Source organism: Pipistrellus kuhlii, unplaced genomic scaffold, assembly GCF_014108245.1.
Source record: "Pipistrellus kuhlii isolate mPipKuh1 unplaced genomic scaffold, mPipKuh1.p scaffold_m20_p_18, whole genome shotgun sequence".
NCBI classification, from domain to species: Eukaryota; Metazoa; Chordata; class Mammalia; order Chiroptera; family Vespertilionidae; genus Pipistrellus; species Pipistrellus kuhlii.
This window is the reverse complement of record NW_023425493.1, coordinates 1,507,501-1,524,684: the sequence shown is the minus strand read 5'-3', so window position 1 is coordinate 1,524,684 and position 17,184 is coordinate 1,507,501. Positions and strand designations below refer to the sequence as shown.

The 17,184-nt window shown below is 60.9% G+C and overlaps 1 protein-coding gene across 1 annotated transcript in view; it reads right to left on the bottom strand.

Annotated features, from left to right (window-relative positions):
* Window positions 1-16,981, bottom strand: part of RCSD1 (RCSD domain containing 1) — a 42,676-nt gene extending 25,695 nt beyond the window's left edge. Inside the window, exon 1 of the mRNA XM_036442430.2 lies at window positions 16,834-16,981. Within this exon, the coding sequence (XP_036298323.1) occupies window positions 16,834-16,839 (6 nt within the window). The 5' untranslated portion in view covers window positions 16,840-16,981. The remainder of the gene's footprint in view (window positions 1-16,833) is intronic.
* Window positions 16,982-17,184: the final 203 nt, after the last annotated feature.

The window sequence follows — 17,184 nt, the reverse complement described above, 5'->3', positions numbered from 1 at the left end:
CACGGAGAACAGGCAGGTGATGGTAAGGCGACCAGACGTCCTGCTTTTGATGGGACAGTTCCGATTTTTAACAATTTGTCCTGCATCTCGCAGCGTTTTAAAAAAGTCCAAAAGACTTAAAAGAATCTTTCAAAAAATTGGGACTTTTTAAAAATGCTGCAGGACGCGGGACAAATTGTTAAAAATCAGGACTGTCCCGCCAAAAGCAGGATGCCTGGTCACCTTAGGATGGGTGGCATTCACCTCACCTTGTCTCAAGGGACCTGAGGTGGCACTCACAGGTCGGAGCAGGGACGCCTTTTGGCAATCTCAGGGACTAAGCGGATGATGTCATGGCTCTGACCTTCTGGCAGTGACACCAGAGGAAACACCTGTAGGCGGCGGAAACGAGGGATTAAAAATATCTGCCTTATCCCCAAAATGAGCAAAGCACTCTGCTTTCTTCGCAGGGAAAACAAACAAGGCGGTATCTGGTCTGAGCCATTTCCTCTCTGCAGGCACCCCCCCTGCAGACACGGCGGGGCCACATGTTCACCAGCCCGGGCCACGCGGTGCCAGAGGGCGGCCAGGCCGGTCCCGAGCGGGCTCAGGCTGGAGATCTCTCCTTTCCTCGGGGCGAGGTGCAGCCTCCATCTGACTTTGGAAACAAGGGGTCCTTGTGCTCTTCCTCCACCGTCTCTGGTCCCGGGAAGCCAGGCCGGGAGCCACTGAGGAAGGAGTGAAGGCTGGTCTGTGGGGCCTGGCCGAGCACAGAGCAGCTCTGAAGACGGTGGAATGCACACCCATCAGATTCTACTCTCTCCCCTGTCTTCTGACATCCTTTAGAATGTCTCTCCCCACATCCTTCTGACAGCCATTGCCACCCGGTCCGAAAGGTTGCCGGCCGCTGTGTTAGGTCACCGCGCCCAGGCATTCTGTCCTCTCCACGTATGTCCAGTCTGGCCCCTCCGTCCTCGCTGTGGTCTCTGCGCTTAAGGCCCCGTCACCTCTCTTGATCCGTGGGGAGAGGTTTCTTTGCAGCTGCTCTTCTCTGTCTTATCCGCTCTCCCCGCTGCTGCCCAGACCATGTCTGAAATCTGGGCGGGCGTGTCTTTGCCTGGTTTCCCTGCGGTGTGTAGAAGCCACTGCACAACCCAAGCTTAGTTGCTTCCTGGGGTTCATGGCAGCCTCCTCTGGGTCAGAACCCAGGGTGCATGTTAGCGTCCCACTAACCTGGGGGCCTCATTGGAAATGAAGGTGTAAGCAGATTGTTGGGCTCTTCAACAGATGGAGACCCCGAGGCCCGGAGTCGTGGTCCAGAAACCAGAGCCTCAGTCTTATCCAAAGGTGACATGTGTAAACCAATACATAGCTATTGCACACCTGTTACGTGTTGGCCGTTGTGCTCAGGATAGGGAAACTGGTACAGCCCGTGGCATAGGCCTTCCCGGGTCGCACTCTGGTGAGGGGACAGGCAGCGCCAGGTAGCAAGGGCAGTGCCGGGAGAGAGGTTGCGTGGGTGGCCTCACGTCTTAGCGAAGACGGTGTCACGCCCCAAGCAACAGCCAGGCAAGCGGTATGATCCCGCGTGGAGGGCAGTCAGAGCTGAGGCCTAAACGACTTCTCACGGGACAAAGCAGATAAACTTCCAAAGCCCGGCGCCAGCGGCCGGAGTGACGCGTGGGGCAGACGTGGGGCCCCCTGGCCCACAGTGAAACACGGTGGCTGGAGATTGCTGCCTAACATGCAGAGAAGCGTCCCAACGCCGGGACAGCCGGCTGCCAGCCTGTGGGGACCGCTCCTCACTCCGCTGCAGCCCGGCGCTGCTGACCTGCCTCGGAGCCGGACTCACAAGAGCGCTCGGAAGCGCTTTGCTCTCTTACTAGAAGAGACACGAAGGAAACAAAGAGGAAGAAGGCAGCTGATGCAAAGTTCTCTGTAGCATCGCTGGTCTCCTCAAGGTGGACAGTTAGGGACGGCCGGAATGCTGCATTTTAGAGAGCGAGTTGGAGTGAACGACAGAGCCTGGAGGCCACCGATGCTCCATTAAAAATGAAGGCACGTTCCTAGCACGTGGAGCTGTGCATGGAAAAGGGGGAAACGTGATGAGGCCGGTGACGAGGGCCGCACAGACACGTAGAAACACACGTGACAGAGCCGGGCAGTGAATGTGGAGGGAGGGGCAAAGGCCCGGGCTCCCCAGCGCTGAGGGTGCTCGGAGTTTTCCTGGTTAGACAGTGTGTGTCCACAGGCGGGGATGGGGGGCCTCTCCGGCACAGGCCTGGCTCCCTCTGACACGGCTGTGCTTCTGCCCCGGCCTCTGGGCTGGCTCAGCGTTAAAGGGCCCCGTCGCTGTTCCCCTCAAAGGCTCTCCGGCCCAGATAAGCCGGCTCCCAGGCTCCCAGAGGAACGCGCCAGGAGATAGGAGCCGGTGGGAAACCTCTCAGGCCCGGGTCGCAGGCACCTCCCTTGGGGAGCAGGGGGCTGTCTGGGTGAGAGGAAACATCTGGGCCTCCCCCAGATAAGGCCTGGGGGCGGGGAGCGCAGTCCCTCTCGGGAATAACTGTGGGAAGCCAGCCCCAGGCTCAGCCTCCCCCCCCCCCCCCCCCCCCGGCCCTCGGTGCCCCCGTGATGAAGGGCAGATGGGGAGCGGGCTGGTCCCTGCCAGGCCTCACCCCTTCATCTTGGCTGGGCAGACGTGGCCCCCAAATGGAATAGTGAGTGAGGAGTAAGATCCCCATAGCAACAAGACTTTCGGCAGGATGATGGGGGCGAGGAGGCAGCTCCAGGCAGAGGGACGGCGGGGCAAAGGCCTCCAGGACAGAGGCTGGAAGTAGCTCAGTGGCCGGGACGCTGTGGCCACAGTCCGTGGCACTGAGCTCTGAGTGGGCAGGACGGGTGGCCTGAGTCCGTCCACCCAGCGGGATGGAGCTGCACCGGGTGGGGTGCCCAGCGTGGGACAGTGAGGAGGCCTGCGGGAGGCCGCCCAGCGGTGCACGCGCCCTGCCGCCCGGGGCTCTTGCTAGGACGTGGCCGGGACAGGCAGACAGAGTAGCCAGGCGCCGAGTGGAGGGTGGGCGGCCCCTCTGTTCTCCCCACGGCCGGAAGCGAGGCTCCGGGGCTGGGGCTGTTACATGCTGAACTGGGTCCCCAATGTTGACGTCCTGGCCCCCGCATGAGGCTGTGTTTGGAGATAAGGCCTTGAAAAGGGTGGTTACGTTCAGATGTGGTCCTGGGGCCCTGCTCCGATCCCTGTGCCTGGGGTCCCACGGGAGGAGCTTAGGACACAGACACTCATGAAGGGAGGACCCTGTGGGGACGCCTATCGTAAAGCTGAGCGGAGGAGCCAGCCCCGGACACCCGTCAGGATGTCCGGCCTCGGACGGTGAGCAGGACGCAGTGGGTTAAGCCCCAGCCTGTGGTTCTCTCGGTGGCAGCCAGAGCTTGGCCTGTGGAAGCTGCCTCTGGGCCGTCCCCGCGTCCCCGCCCCGCCTCATGCCACGCCTGCGTGTGCTCAGGCCGGTGTCCGGGCGAGAGCACCTGCATCCTCCTCCCTGCAGCCTACTGCCCAAGGTTCCACCTGGCCTCCCCTCCCGGCTCTGTTCTTAGTTGGCGCTTCTGTCTCTGAAACTCGCAACGCTTCACTGGACGGGCGGGGCGGCCCTGTAGCTCCTGAGTTTCGCCCTTGCCTGTAGCTGGGACAGTCAGGCTCCAGCGGGAGGCACAGGGCCCCCTGGTGGGCCTGGGGGCTCAGGCCGGACCCGAGCACTCGAGTCAGGAAGTCCTGCCCGCCCACCACTGCTTCCTCTCTGCGGCTTCAAACACAGCTCTGCCTCTGAGCAGAGCGATCTGGGCCGGCCCAGCCCGCTGTCCTCCGTGCAGCTGCTCCGGCTTCAAAGGAGGCCACGGGCAGGAGGAAGCGAGGCCCCGGGGAAGCGCGTCCACAGCCCCCCTCCACACGCCGGCCCCCGGCACCGGCTCCTCTCCAAGGGAAAGTCACTTCAGATATGTCCCTGAGCTTTCCCAACACAGAGGCGACAGCACCTGCATCTGTGGAGTCCTTTCTTCCTTCTCCAAATCCTGCCCATGGACGTTATCCCACTTAATCCCCTGAGCCACACGGATGGAATTACCGTCCTGGCGAGGCCCAGATCCGTGCTGTTGAGTCAGGATCCCGCAGCACTTGGGCCATGGCGTTTGGTCCGGAGCCCGGACTCCCAGGCCGCCATGCCTGGCTTCCTCTGTTACACGGAACACTCGCTCTGCCCCCCCCTCACCCCCGAACACACACACACACACACACACACACACACACACACACACACTGCACCTGCACAGGTACCCGGGCGCAGGTGAGCTGCTTTTGTGGGTGGGAGGCACCCAGTCCCAGGGCGGCCTGCCCTGTAGAGGCTGTGGCTGCGCCTGGGTGAGCCCTGAGCACAGGTCCGGGAACCCTGCTGCCCTTTCCTTGGTCCGCACCCAGGAGGAAAGTTCTCGGCCATCAGAGGAAGGGCCCTCTCAGGCTCCTCTCCCTGCTCTGCATTCGCAGTCCCTCCTGCAGCCAGCTGGCCTGCACCTCACTCCGGGCCACGGAACAGCCCCAAGGTCTCCATGACATGTCTCTCCGGTCCACTCTCTGAACCACAGCCACGGCGATTGTTCTGAAGTGGAAATCTGATCACATGACTCCCCCACCATTGCTCTGAGAACACAGGGGTGGCTTTTAAGAGCTTAAACTTCCTGTCATCTCACCAGCAGGCCAAACGCATCTCCAACGAAAGCTGGACGAATGCTTTGGGAAGAGACAGCTCAAGGCCAGCCCCTCAGGTGCTCCCCACAGTGAGACCGAGCCCCTCAGGTGCTCCCCACAGTGAGACTGAGCCCCTTGGGAGCTCCCCAGAGAGACTGAGCCCCTTGGGTGTCCCCCCAGAGAGACTGAGCCCCTCGGGTGTCCCCCCAGAGAGACTGAGCCCCTCAGGTGCTCCCCACAGTGAGACTGAGCCCCTCAGGTGCTCCCCACAGTGAGACCGAGCCCCTTGGGAGCTCCCCAGAGAGACTGAGCCCCTCGGGTGTCCCCCCAGAGAGACTGAGCCGCCCCTTGGGTGCTCCCCAGAGAGACTGAGCCCCTCGGGTGTCCCCCCAGAGAGACCGAGCTGCCCCTTGGATGCTCCCCAGAGAGACTGAGGTGCTCCCCAGAGAGACTGAGCCCCTCGGGTGCTCCCCAGAGAGACTGAGCCCCTCGGGTGTCCCCCCAGAGAGACCGAGCTGCCCCTTGGATGCTCCCCAGAGAGACTGAGCCTCTCGGGTGCTCCCCAGAGAGACTGAGCCCCTCGGGTGCTCCCCAGAGAGACTGGGCATCTCTGGTGCTCCCCAGAGAGACTGAGCCCCTCGGGTGCTCCCCAGAGAGACTGAACTCCTCAGCTCTGTGGGTGAGGAATCCTGGTGCCTCCAAGGCCAAGTCCCAGGTCTCGCGTGGTCTGCCAGCTGCTCCTGTCCTCCTGTCCACACTCTCCTCTCTCCCACCCCAACTCTCACGCCCTCCTTGTTGGATGGAGCTCAGACACCACCTCCTCCCCGGCTCATGCCTGAGCTGGGTCCTGAGCACAGGTGACTGGACACTGGCCCACCCTGTGGTCATCATTGTTATCCTCTGAGCCTGACTGGGGTGCAGTCTCTGAAGGCAGGGTCCAAGCTTTATGCCCTTTTGTGTCCAGAATTCCCAGCACAGAGCCAGACACACTCGTCAAATACGTCCTCAGCGAGCAGGCGGGTGAGTGACCACACAGACCGCTCTGGCCCGAGACCCAGAGCTTTCCCAGGCGCCAGTCCGTGGCTCCCCAAGGCCCTGAGGGCAGGCAAACTCTCAGGGTTCAGCCTCCATCCATGGCTGGGGGGTAGGGAGGAAGGGGAGCGGCTCCTCGTGTCCCGGATCACTCTGCCCTGCTCCCTCTGCTGGTATTCCATTTCCCTCCCCTCCCCCCACCCATCTGCATCTGTCCAGCAGGAAGTGCCACAGATTGCTTCATTTCCCAGGGTGTCCACACCTTTTTCCTCCCTCTCCCCCTCCCCCTCCCTGTGGAGGAGCGGGCCAGGGCATGGGCCCTGGGAGGACGGGCTCTGTGGCGAACCGGGCGATGGCCTGGTCTGTGCTCACCGGGTAGACCAGACGCTGAGGGAGGAAGGCAGGCAGGCCTTCACTGGAGCCATCAAAACTCCCAGACCCTTCGCCCTAATGATCCCCTCCTGGGAATTGCTTCCAACCAAGTAATTCAGAAGAAGAAACACCCCATGGACTGTGTAAAGCGATGTTATTTATGAGACGGAGAAAATGGAAACAAAGGCCATTCCCTGAAATAGAAAGAGGATGAAGCAGCTTCGGGCGTATTTGTACAACGGAACGCCATGCAGACGTCCACACGAGGACGCGGTGGACGATGGTGGGCGCTGCCCTGCGGACGAGAGGGCAGAGGTGGGGTGCCACGTCGCGGTGTTATGGCTACGGTTTTGTAAGAAGGATCTATGTGGCTACGAATAATAAGGACACACAAAATGGGAAGTAGTTACATGAATCGGAATTGTCTTTTTCTCCCAGTTTTTTTTTTTTTAATGACAAAAGGGATAAAATTGAGGATCAGAAGTGAGAAAGAAAGTAATGGTTGTGTTAGGATGATATATTTTTGCAATTTTGCCTGAAAGGTTTACTATTAGCTGAATTATAAATGTATATTTTAAGACTATGGAGAGCACCCAGAACGTGAAGTCTTGGGGTTTTCTGAGAAGAGTTCTGGTTCATTGGGGTTTTGTCATTTTAAACAATTTTTTTAAATATATTTTTTTATTGATGTTTTTAGAGAGGAAGAGAGAGGGATAGAGAGTTAGAAACATCGATGAGAGAGAATCATCGATCAGCTGCCTCTTGCACACCCCCTATTGGGGATGTGCCTGCAACCAAGGTACATGCCCTTGACTGGAATCAAACCCGGAACCTTTCAGTCTGCAGGCCGACGCTCTATCCACGGAGCCAAACTGGTTTCGGCGGGTTTTGTCATTTTAGAAACAATCAGAATGTGCCTGGTGTGGACCATTCCCGACGTGCGTGGCTGGGGGCCTAGCAGGATCGATGGGGACCGCAGCCTGGTCCCACGAAAAGCAGCTACAAGACCTTTGCCTGTTGGACACATAATGCTGCCCCAGTCCCCCCCCCTTACCTGCCCCATCCTGTCCCCCTGGGCTGCAGCCCAGTTCAGGTCAGCCCCCAGTTAGGCCCATTTTCCCTCGGCCTGTGCTCCTGAGCCTCAGAGAGAATGCTGGGGAAAGGTCATGGGGAGGGCGCGTGGGCAGGGGAGAAATCCACGTCCTACATCTGTGAGACACAGGGATAAAGCCCCGGATGGAAAGTGTTAGTTTATGTGAAGTGTGTGGTCAGCTGAACAAACACCCAGCCCTTTGCATATAAACTGAGGCGCCCTTCGCTGTCCTCCGCGGTCCTGGTGCTCCTCGAATGGCAGAGACGTCCACAGCGTGGTTTTCGGCGTGCCCGTCTCTCTCCAGGCACCTCACCGGCCCCAGCCCGGGGACCACCTTCCAGCCCAACGCCCTCCAATCTCCAGTCCTGAATTCCCAATTCTGGTCATCCTGCCAACGCCTCAGTCAAACTCAGCCCTTCCGGCCCCAAACCAGCAAATGCCTCTTCCTGCTCGGGCCTGAGACGCAGTCACCCAGGCTCCTTCCGGGTCCCCACTGCCCGCAGCAGCCTCCAGGCAGACACCAAATACCAGGACCCTCCCCCGGTTCCTCACAGCCTCCCTGTCTTCTAGCTCCAGGCCACCTCTCCCTGGGCGTCAGCCCCTCAGCGGCCGCCCGCCTGCCACTTAGGACGCCGGCACTGACTGGAGATAAGAGGCCACTTGCATCATGCTCAGCGTGCGGAGACAGCATCTTCAGATCTGACCTCCTCCGAGAACCCCTGAGGAGGCCCGGTGCATATTTGTGGGATGACTGGCCGCATGGGTATGTATCTCCCAGCAGGTCTCCCTGCGCTGGCGTAGGACGTTTTCCTAAAGCTTTAGGACTCTGCATCCGCCGCTGTTTAATTTCATCGTGTTGGTTTTGGCCCGGCATCTCTTCCTATGTAAATCATTCGAACTTGAATATGTCATGTAGAGTATTAGCGATCCCAGCTGTGGGTCATCTGGAGTCTTTCTATGTTTCAACCAAGTCATTAACAAAAACACTTAGCGAGGGAGGGCCAGGAACAGAGCCCGCGGCGGTCCCCGGAACCGCCCTCGGGACAGACCTGCGTTCCAGGTGCACAGCCACCTGTGGGCCAGGCCGCTCTGCATGCATCTCGCCCAGACATCCCCATGACGCACGTAACCTGCGTGGCTGAGAGACCCCAACGCCCTGCTGGCACATGGGAGCGCTCAGCTCGTAAGCCTAGAGCAGCTCAGGCGGGATGTCGCTGAGAGGGGCCGGTGTGAATGGTTAGCGTCTCGCTCTCCAACCCCGCGGCTGTCTCCGGATCCCACCTGTCCGGGCCTCGCCTGCAGGGGTGACAGGCGAGCACGGGGCAGGGAGGAGCTAACCAGGTGCGGGGAGAGAGGAGGAGGGAGGGAAGCACGCCGTCAGGGTCAGGTGAGCTGGACTGACATCCTTGCCACTTCCCACCTGCTCATGTCGCAGCTCCACCGGGAGCCACACACACCTCTCCTCCCTCCCTTTCTTTTTTTTTTTTTTTTTTTTAAAATATATATTTTATTGATTTTGTACAGAGAGGAAGGGAGAGAGATAGAGAGCTAGAAACATCGATGAGAGAGTCATCGATCAGCTGCCTCTTGCACACCCCCTACTGGGGATGTGCCCGCAACCAAGGTACATGCCCTTGACCGGAATCGAACCCAGGACCCCTCAGTCCCCAAGCCGACGCTCTATCCATTGAGCCAAACCGGTCTTGGCCCTCCCTTTCTTTAAAGCGCGTCCCTTGAGCCAGGCCTTGGCTGCCTGGGAGCCTACAGTTCAGACCTGCCGTTCCTGGGCCCAGGCTCCCCGTCTCCCTGGCTTCCCCTCTCCCAGGCTCTCGTCTGGACATGGGGGTCCCAGCGCTGCCCCCAGGACCAGCCCCTGGAGGAGGCCCGAGCGTCCCTGCGGAGCTCCGAAGGCCGGGTGCACCAACCACCCCTCTCCCCACACTCTCAGCCGGAAGCGGACCTCAGATGTCCCCTGTCCACCCCGGGTCCCAGTCAGAGCGGCGCCCACAGCCAGGGAGGGCGTTCCCTTCTAAATGACCATCAAGCCTTCTTACCCAACAAACACGCTACCACGCCTGTGACGTGCAGACACAGCTCTGCGCACTCCACACCACGATGACCTCATTTCGTCCTCATCACAACCCAACCGCGCAGGTCCTGTCACTATTCCCTTCCACAGACGGGAAAACCAAGGCCCTGAGAGGCCCCAGGCTGGTAACGGGCAGTCAGGATGCAAGCCCAGCGGCCTGGCTCCGGGCCCGTGCTCTTCACTCCCGCGTCCTTCTCCAGCCTTCCTCCGGAAGGCCGTGTTACACTCTGCTCGTGGCAGGCAGAGGGCCGGTGGTGGGGTTCTCAGACTCGCTGCTTCGGGTCCGAGAGAAGGGAAAGTGCTTTGAGAAGGAGAGCTGGGATCTTTTGCTTTTCACAGCCTCCTCGTGCATCCTCCTTGGTCCGCAATGGAAGCCTTAGCTTTGCTCACTTTCAGCAATGTCGCCTTCTTTGCACGCCCTCCGCCACCTTCCACGGGGCAGAGAATGCCGGAACGTTCTTATGTAAGACGCCCCAGATTGTTAAAATTTCTCACAAAATCCACTTATAAGTAATAACCGCACCACCAAGGTTTCATGGGATATTTTCATTTTTAAGGTACTTTCATGGATTATCTCATGCAGCATGCACCATCTTACTTCCTCACTAAATAGCCTTACAAGGTGAGTGGAGCAGGTGCCAGCTTGACAGGTGGAGGGACCAGCCAGGACACCCCAAGGCCAGTGCCTGACGCTGGACTGGAACCCAGGTCTCCGGGTTTATCCGTGGCCTGCCCCAAAGGCCGTGATGAGACTAACCCAGACGGAGAGGGCAGCGGGCCGCTGTTTCTACCATTTTCTTCAACCCCACCCCGGTGCCAGCGCTCCCCTAGGCCACCTTCCCTCATCGCTTCCTTAGGCACCAGAGCAGGGCTCTTGTCTCAGGTGTAGTGCGGAGGGTGGGGGCAATTCTGAGTGTTGTGTAACCCCATGTAGAAAGGTTCAGTTCCCTATTCACTTGGGGAAATTCCCAAATCAGAAAGGATGGCGATAAGCTATCCCTCCCGATGACTCCATCCAACACATCAGCTGTTCTGGGGCTCAGATGCAGGAGGAGCATTGTAAGCAGCTGCCCCTAATGGCTCAGATTTATGCTTCGCTGACGCCTTTCCTGTAGAAACGGGCCTGCCTGCACCCCATGACTTCCCCTCACACCTACCTGCCCGTCCTATCACACCCCAAAGCACAGAGCAACGGAAATCACTGACAACATTGGGACAGCTTTTGGACACCCAGACCACGAGTTGTGCAAGTCTTCCGTGAGTGAGTCCCGAGTGGCACGGACACGCGTGTTCTCTGCCGGCCTGAACGACGCGGTCTGACCGGAGACCCGGCTCCCGAGCGCTGCTCCCTCGAGGTCTCGGCCGGGACCCCAGCGGTGCTCACCAAGCGCCTGCAGCTGCTGCCACGGCCCCTGGCGGGGCTGACCTCCTCATCCGTGCGGTTGAGTGGAGGGTGTGGCTGGCTAGTTCTGACCTTCCCGGGCCAGGGCCGTGGCAGGGCAAGCTTCCAGAATGTTCCAGGCCCTCAGGTGACTGATTGTTACCTTAGACTGATCATTCCCGCCTGCATGGAGCCAGCCGCCTGTTGCTGAGCGGTCCCTCGGGTTCGGGCCCCCTCCACCAGCTGCATGGGCCTGGAGAGCAGGGGCGGCACAGGGCCCGGGAGGGAGCGGGCTCAGTCCAGGTGTGAGGGCCAGGCGCGCTCTCCGTGGGGTTCATTCCCAGGGGCCTCTCTCCGGGGGAGCAGGTGGAGGGACTTGGGGTGGCTTTTGGTGAGCTTGGCCACAGGCAATCCCTTGGGCCTGTTTCAGACACATCCCCTCAGCAGCTGCGGCTGGGGGCTGGCCCCAGGCAGGGTGTGTGGGGGTGGGTGAGGGGCTGAAATCAGGGTGAGGTCAGATGGGTACTCCCAGGGCTGCCAGGAGGTCTCGCATGGGGGAGCCCCACACCGAGGAAGTGCGTTTTCTCCGGCTCCCAGTAGAGAAGCTGCCTTTGAACTCCCAGGCTGCCCTGAGACTCAGCATAGAGTCATCTGCAGCAGGAAGCCCGGCCTGAGGCCAGCGGGGCGAGCCCTCTGTCCAGGGAGCTCAGGCCCTGTCCTGCGCCTGCCTGCCAACCCGAGTCCTGCCAGGACCAGAGGGGACACGCTCACCTGTGTGTCCCCAGGCCTCAGGCGTGTCGGTGGGGCCTGGGCCGTGCTGCTGCCTCGCTCTAGCGGACCCTGCCTGGGAGGGCTGTGACTTCCAGGAGGTGGCGTGACCTGGAGCAAGCAGGTTCCAAACCAGGGCCGGGCGTCTGAGGAGGCCGGCACTTCGCTTCTCGGCTGGAGGAATGCCGGCTCCAATGTCTGGACTTCCCGGGGATTCCAGCCCGGGCCCACGCTGGCCATCGAGGAGGGGCCCTGATGGCACCGGAGGGCGTCCCACAGCAGGGCCTGCATGTCCGCCTCACCTTTCCCGGGGAGTCCCTGCCCTCCCCGGGGGACTTCACAGCCGAGCCCCCGGGCTCCCCGCTCATGTCCCACAATCCCGGGAGACAGGCACCCAGGAAGCCTAACGGGGGGAATTGGGGAGTTCACTGCCCAAAAGCCCAGGGTGTGAGGTAGTGTCCTCTCCGGTCCAGCTCAGGAGGGCCCTGGCAGCCGCTACATTTCTGTGCTCGGTGATAGACGGCATCCTGTTTCCATGGAGATAGGAATATCTACGTGCCCCCTGAAGGCCGACCAGGAGTGAATGCTGCTTTTGTGATGAAACTGACCATCTCATTTCTCAGGGCTTAGGCTGAGCTACTGCCCAGATGAGAGACGCGCCGGGAGGTTTGCAAAGGCCCCGGGTGCCCGGTCCCCGCGGCCTTGGCGTCGCTTATGGCCTTGGTGTCCCTCCCGGGGGTCTCAGGTTCTCCTCGATTCTGTGGCTTCCTCCCGCCCGGAGCGAGAGCTGTGACGTGCCGGGCCGTGAGCAGGCTGGCCGAGCTGGCTCTGCAAGCTTGAAGCTATTACTGGAGGCAGGCGGAGCTGCCTGCGGATTTCTCTGGAATCAACATGCTTTCTCCGGTGGCCCCGATAAGATTACGGGGCCGCGGAGCTGCCAGTGTTCAGGTTTCCCACGGAACCAACGCTCCGGCCAAGCTCCGCTGCCTGGCTGCCTGGCGGCGAGGGGCCGCGCCTCAGCAGGCTCTGACCCCCGACCCCTTCCAGAATGTGCTGGGCCTCTGACAGGCTCCGGGCCTTCAGTCCCGCTACCCCAGCCTCCCCCGTCCCTGCGGACAGCAATGGGAGGTGTTCCTAGTGGAAGCCACTGTTACCGAGGGTCCCACAGAGCCTGGGAGCCAGACAGAAAAGGGGTATGCATGCCCTCACTGGTTTGGCTCAGTGGATAGAGCGTCAGCCTGCGGACTGAAGGGTCCCAGGACTGAAGAGTCCCGGGTTCGATAAAGGGCATGTACTTTGGTTGCAGTAGGGGGTGTGCAGGAGGCAGCTGATGGATGTTTCTAACTCTCTATCCCTCTCCCTCTCTGTGAGAAATCAATAAAGTACATTTAAAAAAACAAGAAGAGGGCTGAAACCGGTTTGGCTCAATGGATAGAGCATCGGCTTGGGGACTGAGGGATCCGGGTTTGATTCCGGTCAAGGGCATGTACATTGGTTGCGGGCATATCCCCAGTAGGGGGTGTGCAAGAGGCAGCTAATCGATGACTCTCTCTCATCGATGTTTCTAACTATCTCTCTCCCTTCCTCTCTGTACAAAATCAATAAAATTATATTTAAAAAAAAAAACAAGAAGAGGAAAAGAAAAGGAGTATGCAGCCGCAACCACACACTTCAGCTCCCAGAGGCCACACAGTCCCTAGTTTGACCCAGAGCTCAGCGAGGGGAGGGATCCCAAAACAGCGAAGGCTGTTGGTGAGATTGGGGGAGAAAACACTTCATGAAGTACAATGAACACCTTGTATATATGATACATCCCCCCCTCCCCCCCAGTGATACCGATAGTCTGTGAGGGTCGCAGATAGGATGGCCCAGTAACCTTCGGTGCCATTGAAGCACGAACGCTAGCATGTAGCCAGTGCTCAATCACAGAATGAACGGGGAAGGACAGGTGACAGCGGGGAGGGCCTTGGGGTTGCCTCAGAGAGAAGGCCTCTCTAACGGCCTCCATCCAAAGCAGACACCAGGGAAAAATAAATAAAAAATAAAATAAAATAAAATAAAGCAGACATCGTTTAGCCAATGGCAACAAAGCCTAATTCTCACCGGCTGGATCCCCCACTTGTTCGCCTGAACAGTAGCTGATGTCACGTGTCTACTATCTTGTCGAGCAAATGAAGCGCTTAGTCCACAAAAATTAGACTTTCTGCAAGTGCTCCTGGCTCTTCGGTGCTGACTACAGCCCAGGCGAAAGTACTCAGAGTGACCTTTAACCTAAGTGTCCTGAGTCTCCTCTTTCTCTACTGCACACTTCCCTCCTCCGTTCCTGCCGTAGCGGCTTCGCCGTGCACCTCTCCGGGACAGAATCAGTGCTTGCGCCTCTGGGGTCTGCATTTCCCATGGCCATGCCTACCACGGCAATCAAAACCAGCAGGTGGAAGCCTGGCTTTAAAAAGGAGCACCCGATCCTTCTCTCACCTTCCAGCATGTTTCTCATTCAACCAGCGAGGATCATGTGCCCATCAGGCCGAGGGTGCAGGCCTCGGGCTCCCGAACTCAGGGAGCCTTCAGGGAGAGGCCGGGCGCTCTCACCTGGTTTGAACGAAGGGCTCCGAGGGGCTGGAGCCCTGGAGCCGGAGGAGGCTTGTGGGGCCAGGGCTGGAGGGAAGGAGCTCCTATTTGTTAACTCATTTGTCAACAGCCTTGTCTGGTGAGATCGCATGGCTGTGGTATAGGCACGCACTGCTCACCTAAGACCAGTGAGCGACCCTCCCCCCTGGCATCCCACAGGTCATTTCTCTCCCCCTACAGCGGCGAGGCCAGCCTTCCCGCCTTCCCCTCGTACTCTCAAAGTCACACCTTGCCTGGTCCCTGGCTCGGCCTATGGCTGGCGTTCCTGCCGCGTCATTCTGTGGCCCCATCTTTCTCTCGGCGCTGCCCACTGCCCACGAGCTGAGTCCAGGCCATCAGCCTCTGAAGACTAGGGCTGGCCTCGGTCTGAATCGGAAAGAGGCCCCCCTTTGGGCCACAGTGAGGCGCGGAGGCCTCGCATGAAGAAAGAGTGGCCCTTTCCCCCCAACGGCGGAGAGTCCAGCTGCCGCTGGCCAGCGTCCACCCCACGCAGAGGCCCGCGGTTTGCCCATGCTTTCCTTTCTCCGCGGCCCCCGCCTCCCTCTCCAGCCCCCTGCTCCCTCTGCAGGGAAGGCGGCTTCCCCCGCACCCGCCGCGCCCCTCCCGGCCACCCTCCTCTCCCCGGGCCTCCGTGAGAGTCTGGACAGCGAGAACGCAGGGTCCACCCCGGCCGTCACTGGCTCACACGGCTGAAAACGGCCCTGGGCCACGATACTGTGCAGTGAGCCTCGATCCCCGGACGGCGAGCCTTCACCAGCACCTCGTCCCCCAGAGGCTCCCTGGCTGAGCGAAGAGGGCTATTGTCCACCGCGGTCACAGTGACCTAAAGAGAGAAAGGATGTCCCAGCGCTCCCAGGGGGGTTCCCAGGAAGGGACGCTCCGGAGCCTGCTGGCCTGTCAGTGGGGACACTGTGACTCCGTTCCTCCCCAAACATCGAGGCCCCTTCATGTCTCCAAAGTGGGTCTCGCCACTCAAAAGAGGGTTCCGCTCTGCGATTGTCCAGGAATTCCCAGCCCACTCCCACACAGCACGTCCCTCATAGAGTTACTTCCTGCCCAGAGCACCCACTTCCCCGCTCCTGGCTCCCTCTTTCCTCCCTTCCCGGCAGGCTGGGCTGTGCCACACTCAGGTGCTTCCACAAAGAAGCTTCAAAAGCGGCCCCTGCCACCCGCAGACCTGAGCGTGCGGGCTCAGGGCGCCCCGACAGGCAGAGGCTGCTGCTGGGCCCACTGCGCCTCTGCCCTCCTGGTGGAGCCATAGTTACTCCCTTCCCCTCTGTGCAGACCGGTGGCCGGGCCGTTCATGCCCTCCCTCCCCGGAAGCACCCCGGGTGACGGTTCAGGGTTTGTGCCACACACACTTCCTTCCTCAACTGAGGGAGAAGGAAGGCCTGGCCAGGCAGGGTCCCTCTGTCTTCCTAGAACAAGCTGCACGCCGGCCTTGGGTCCTCACGCGGCAGCCGGTTCCAACCCGCCCCCACAGCCACGGGCGCCAGGCAGGCACCCAGACCGGACCTGCGGCCGGGGCCCTGGTGCCTGCGCTCCCAGGGGGGGCACCCACGTCCAGAGCGGCCTCACCCCCAGGGGGGCATCCCGGCATCTCTGCCTCCTGCCCAGAAGCAGGAGGCAGCAGGGGACCTCGGAGAGACTTCTGAGCACCACTTGCTAATGTCTGTGCATCACCCCCACTCCACCCAGCCCTCACCTGCCTCAGTTTCCCTGATTTACCCAAGTGTCTACACTCACACTCCTGCTGGTCCCATAGTGCCCCAGACTCCATAAAGCCTCCCTGCAGGCGACCCCCAGCCCTGGAAGACAGGAATGCAGGGTGCCTGCCCAGCACACACACACACCGTGGTGCCTGAAGGGAATCCGCAGGGCCCAGGCCACGCGCGGGGCTAGCTTAGCGAGTCAACCAGGGCTCCGGGCCAGAGCTGGAGTGGGGAGGGGGCAGCGGACAGGATGGCCACGGCCGCGGGAGCCGTCTCCTCCCGCAGAGCCTCCCCTCAGAAGCTCCTCACTAAAGTCCCAGACTCTGCCGAGATGGACGCGGGCTAAATGTCCACTCTCAGCTGCGAGAGAGAGATCCGGGAAGCTGGGGACCTGGGGGACGGAACAGGGGAACACGCCCCGCTACTCCGGGCACACAGCCAGCTACTCCTCCCTGCCCCTGCGGGGTGGTTCCTGGACCCCCTGAGGTTGGAACGGTGCCAGGAAAATCCCAGGCTGCGAAGGGCGGGCGGGCCTCGCCCAGGGTGCCCCACAGAGGTGGCCAGCACCCCTCCCCGCCCCAGAGCACACACACGCCCGGGGCCATGCAGGGAGTTCTCCAGATGCATCAGCAGCGGTGCTGTTTGCCCGCGAGGGAGTTTTGCAGAAAGTTCTGAGAGCTGTGGCTGTGGGACGGGAGAAGCTTAGGCCACCTTCGGGGGAGGCAGCAGGCGGAGGAGGGCCTCCCTGCCGCCTGTTTCTCTTTCAAAACTGGCTCCAGACTCAGGGCTTCTGCTTTCTGCGGGCCGGGCTGCAGAGCGCCGCTCACAGAGTTGTGTCCTGAGCCTGTGAGTCCCACTCCGAAGTGCCTGCACCCAGGAGCCCTGTCCCCTGGCGGCCCTCCCGCCGCCTGCCGCAGGTCTGCCAGGTGGGCTGGACGTGCTGGGGGGTGGCCAGCGGCAGGCATCGCCTTCTCCCACCCCCGCGCCCTGCCCAGCCCGCGCCCGCCCACCACGCCCGCCCCGCGGTACCTCCATGTCCTCCAGGTGCCACCTCACTCCTCTGCCCAGTCTCTCGGGTCCGCCGTCCCCGATCCGGCCCCCGGGTCCCGCTCGGCGGCAGGGCTGGAGGGCTGCCGCTCCGCTAGCTGCTGCTGCTGCGGGACAGCCAGCCTCCGGCCTCTGCTGAGGACAGGGTGGGGGGGCGGGGGAGGGAAAGGCGAGGAGGAGGTGGAGAGGGAGGGCGGGGAGGGGGAGGAGCAGGGGAGGGAGGCCGGCCATCGGGGTTTAAATTTAGACACAAATCTAAACAGATACTGTCCCCTCCCGGGCAGGGCTCGGAGGGAGCCACTCGCTCCATCCGTGTGCCCAAACATGGATGGG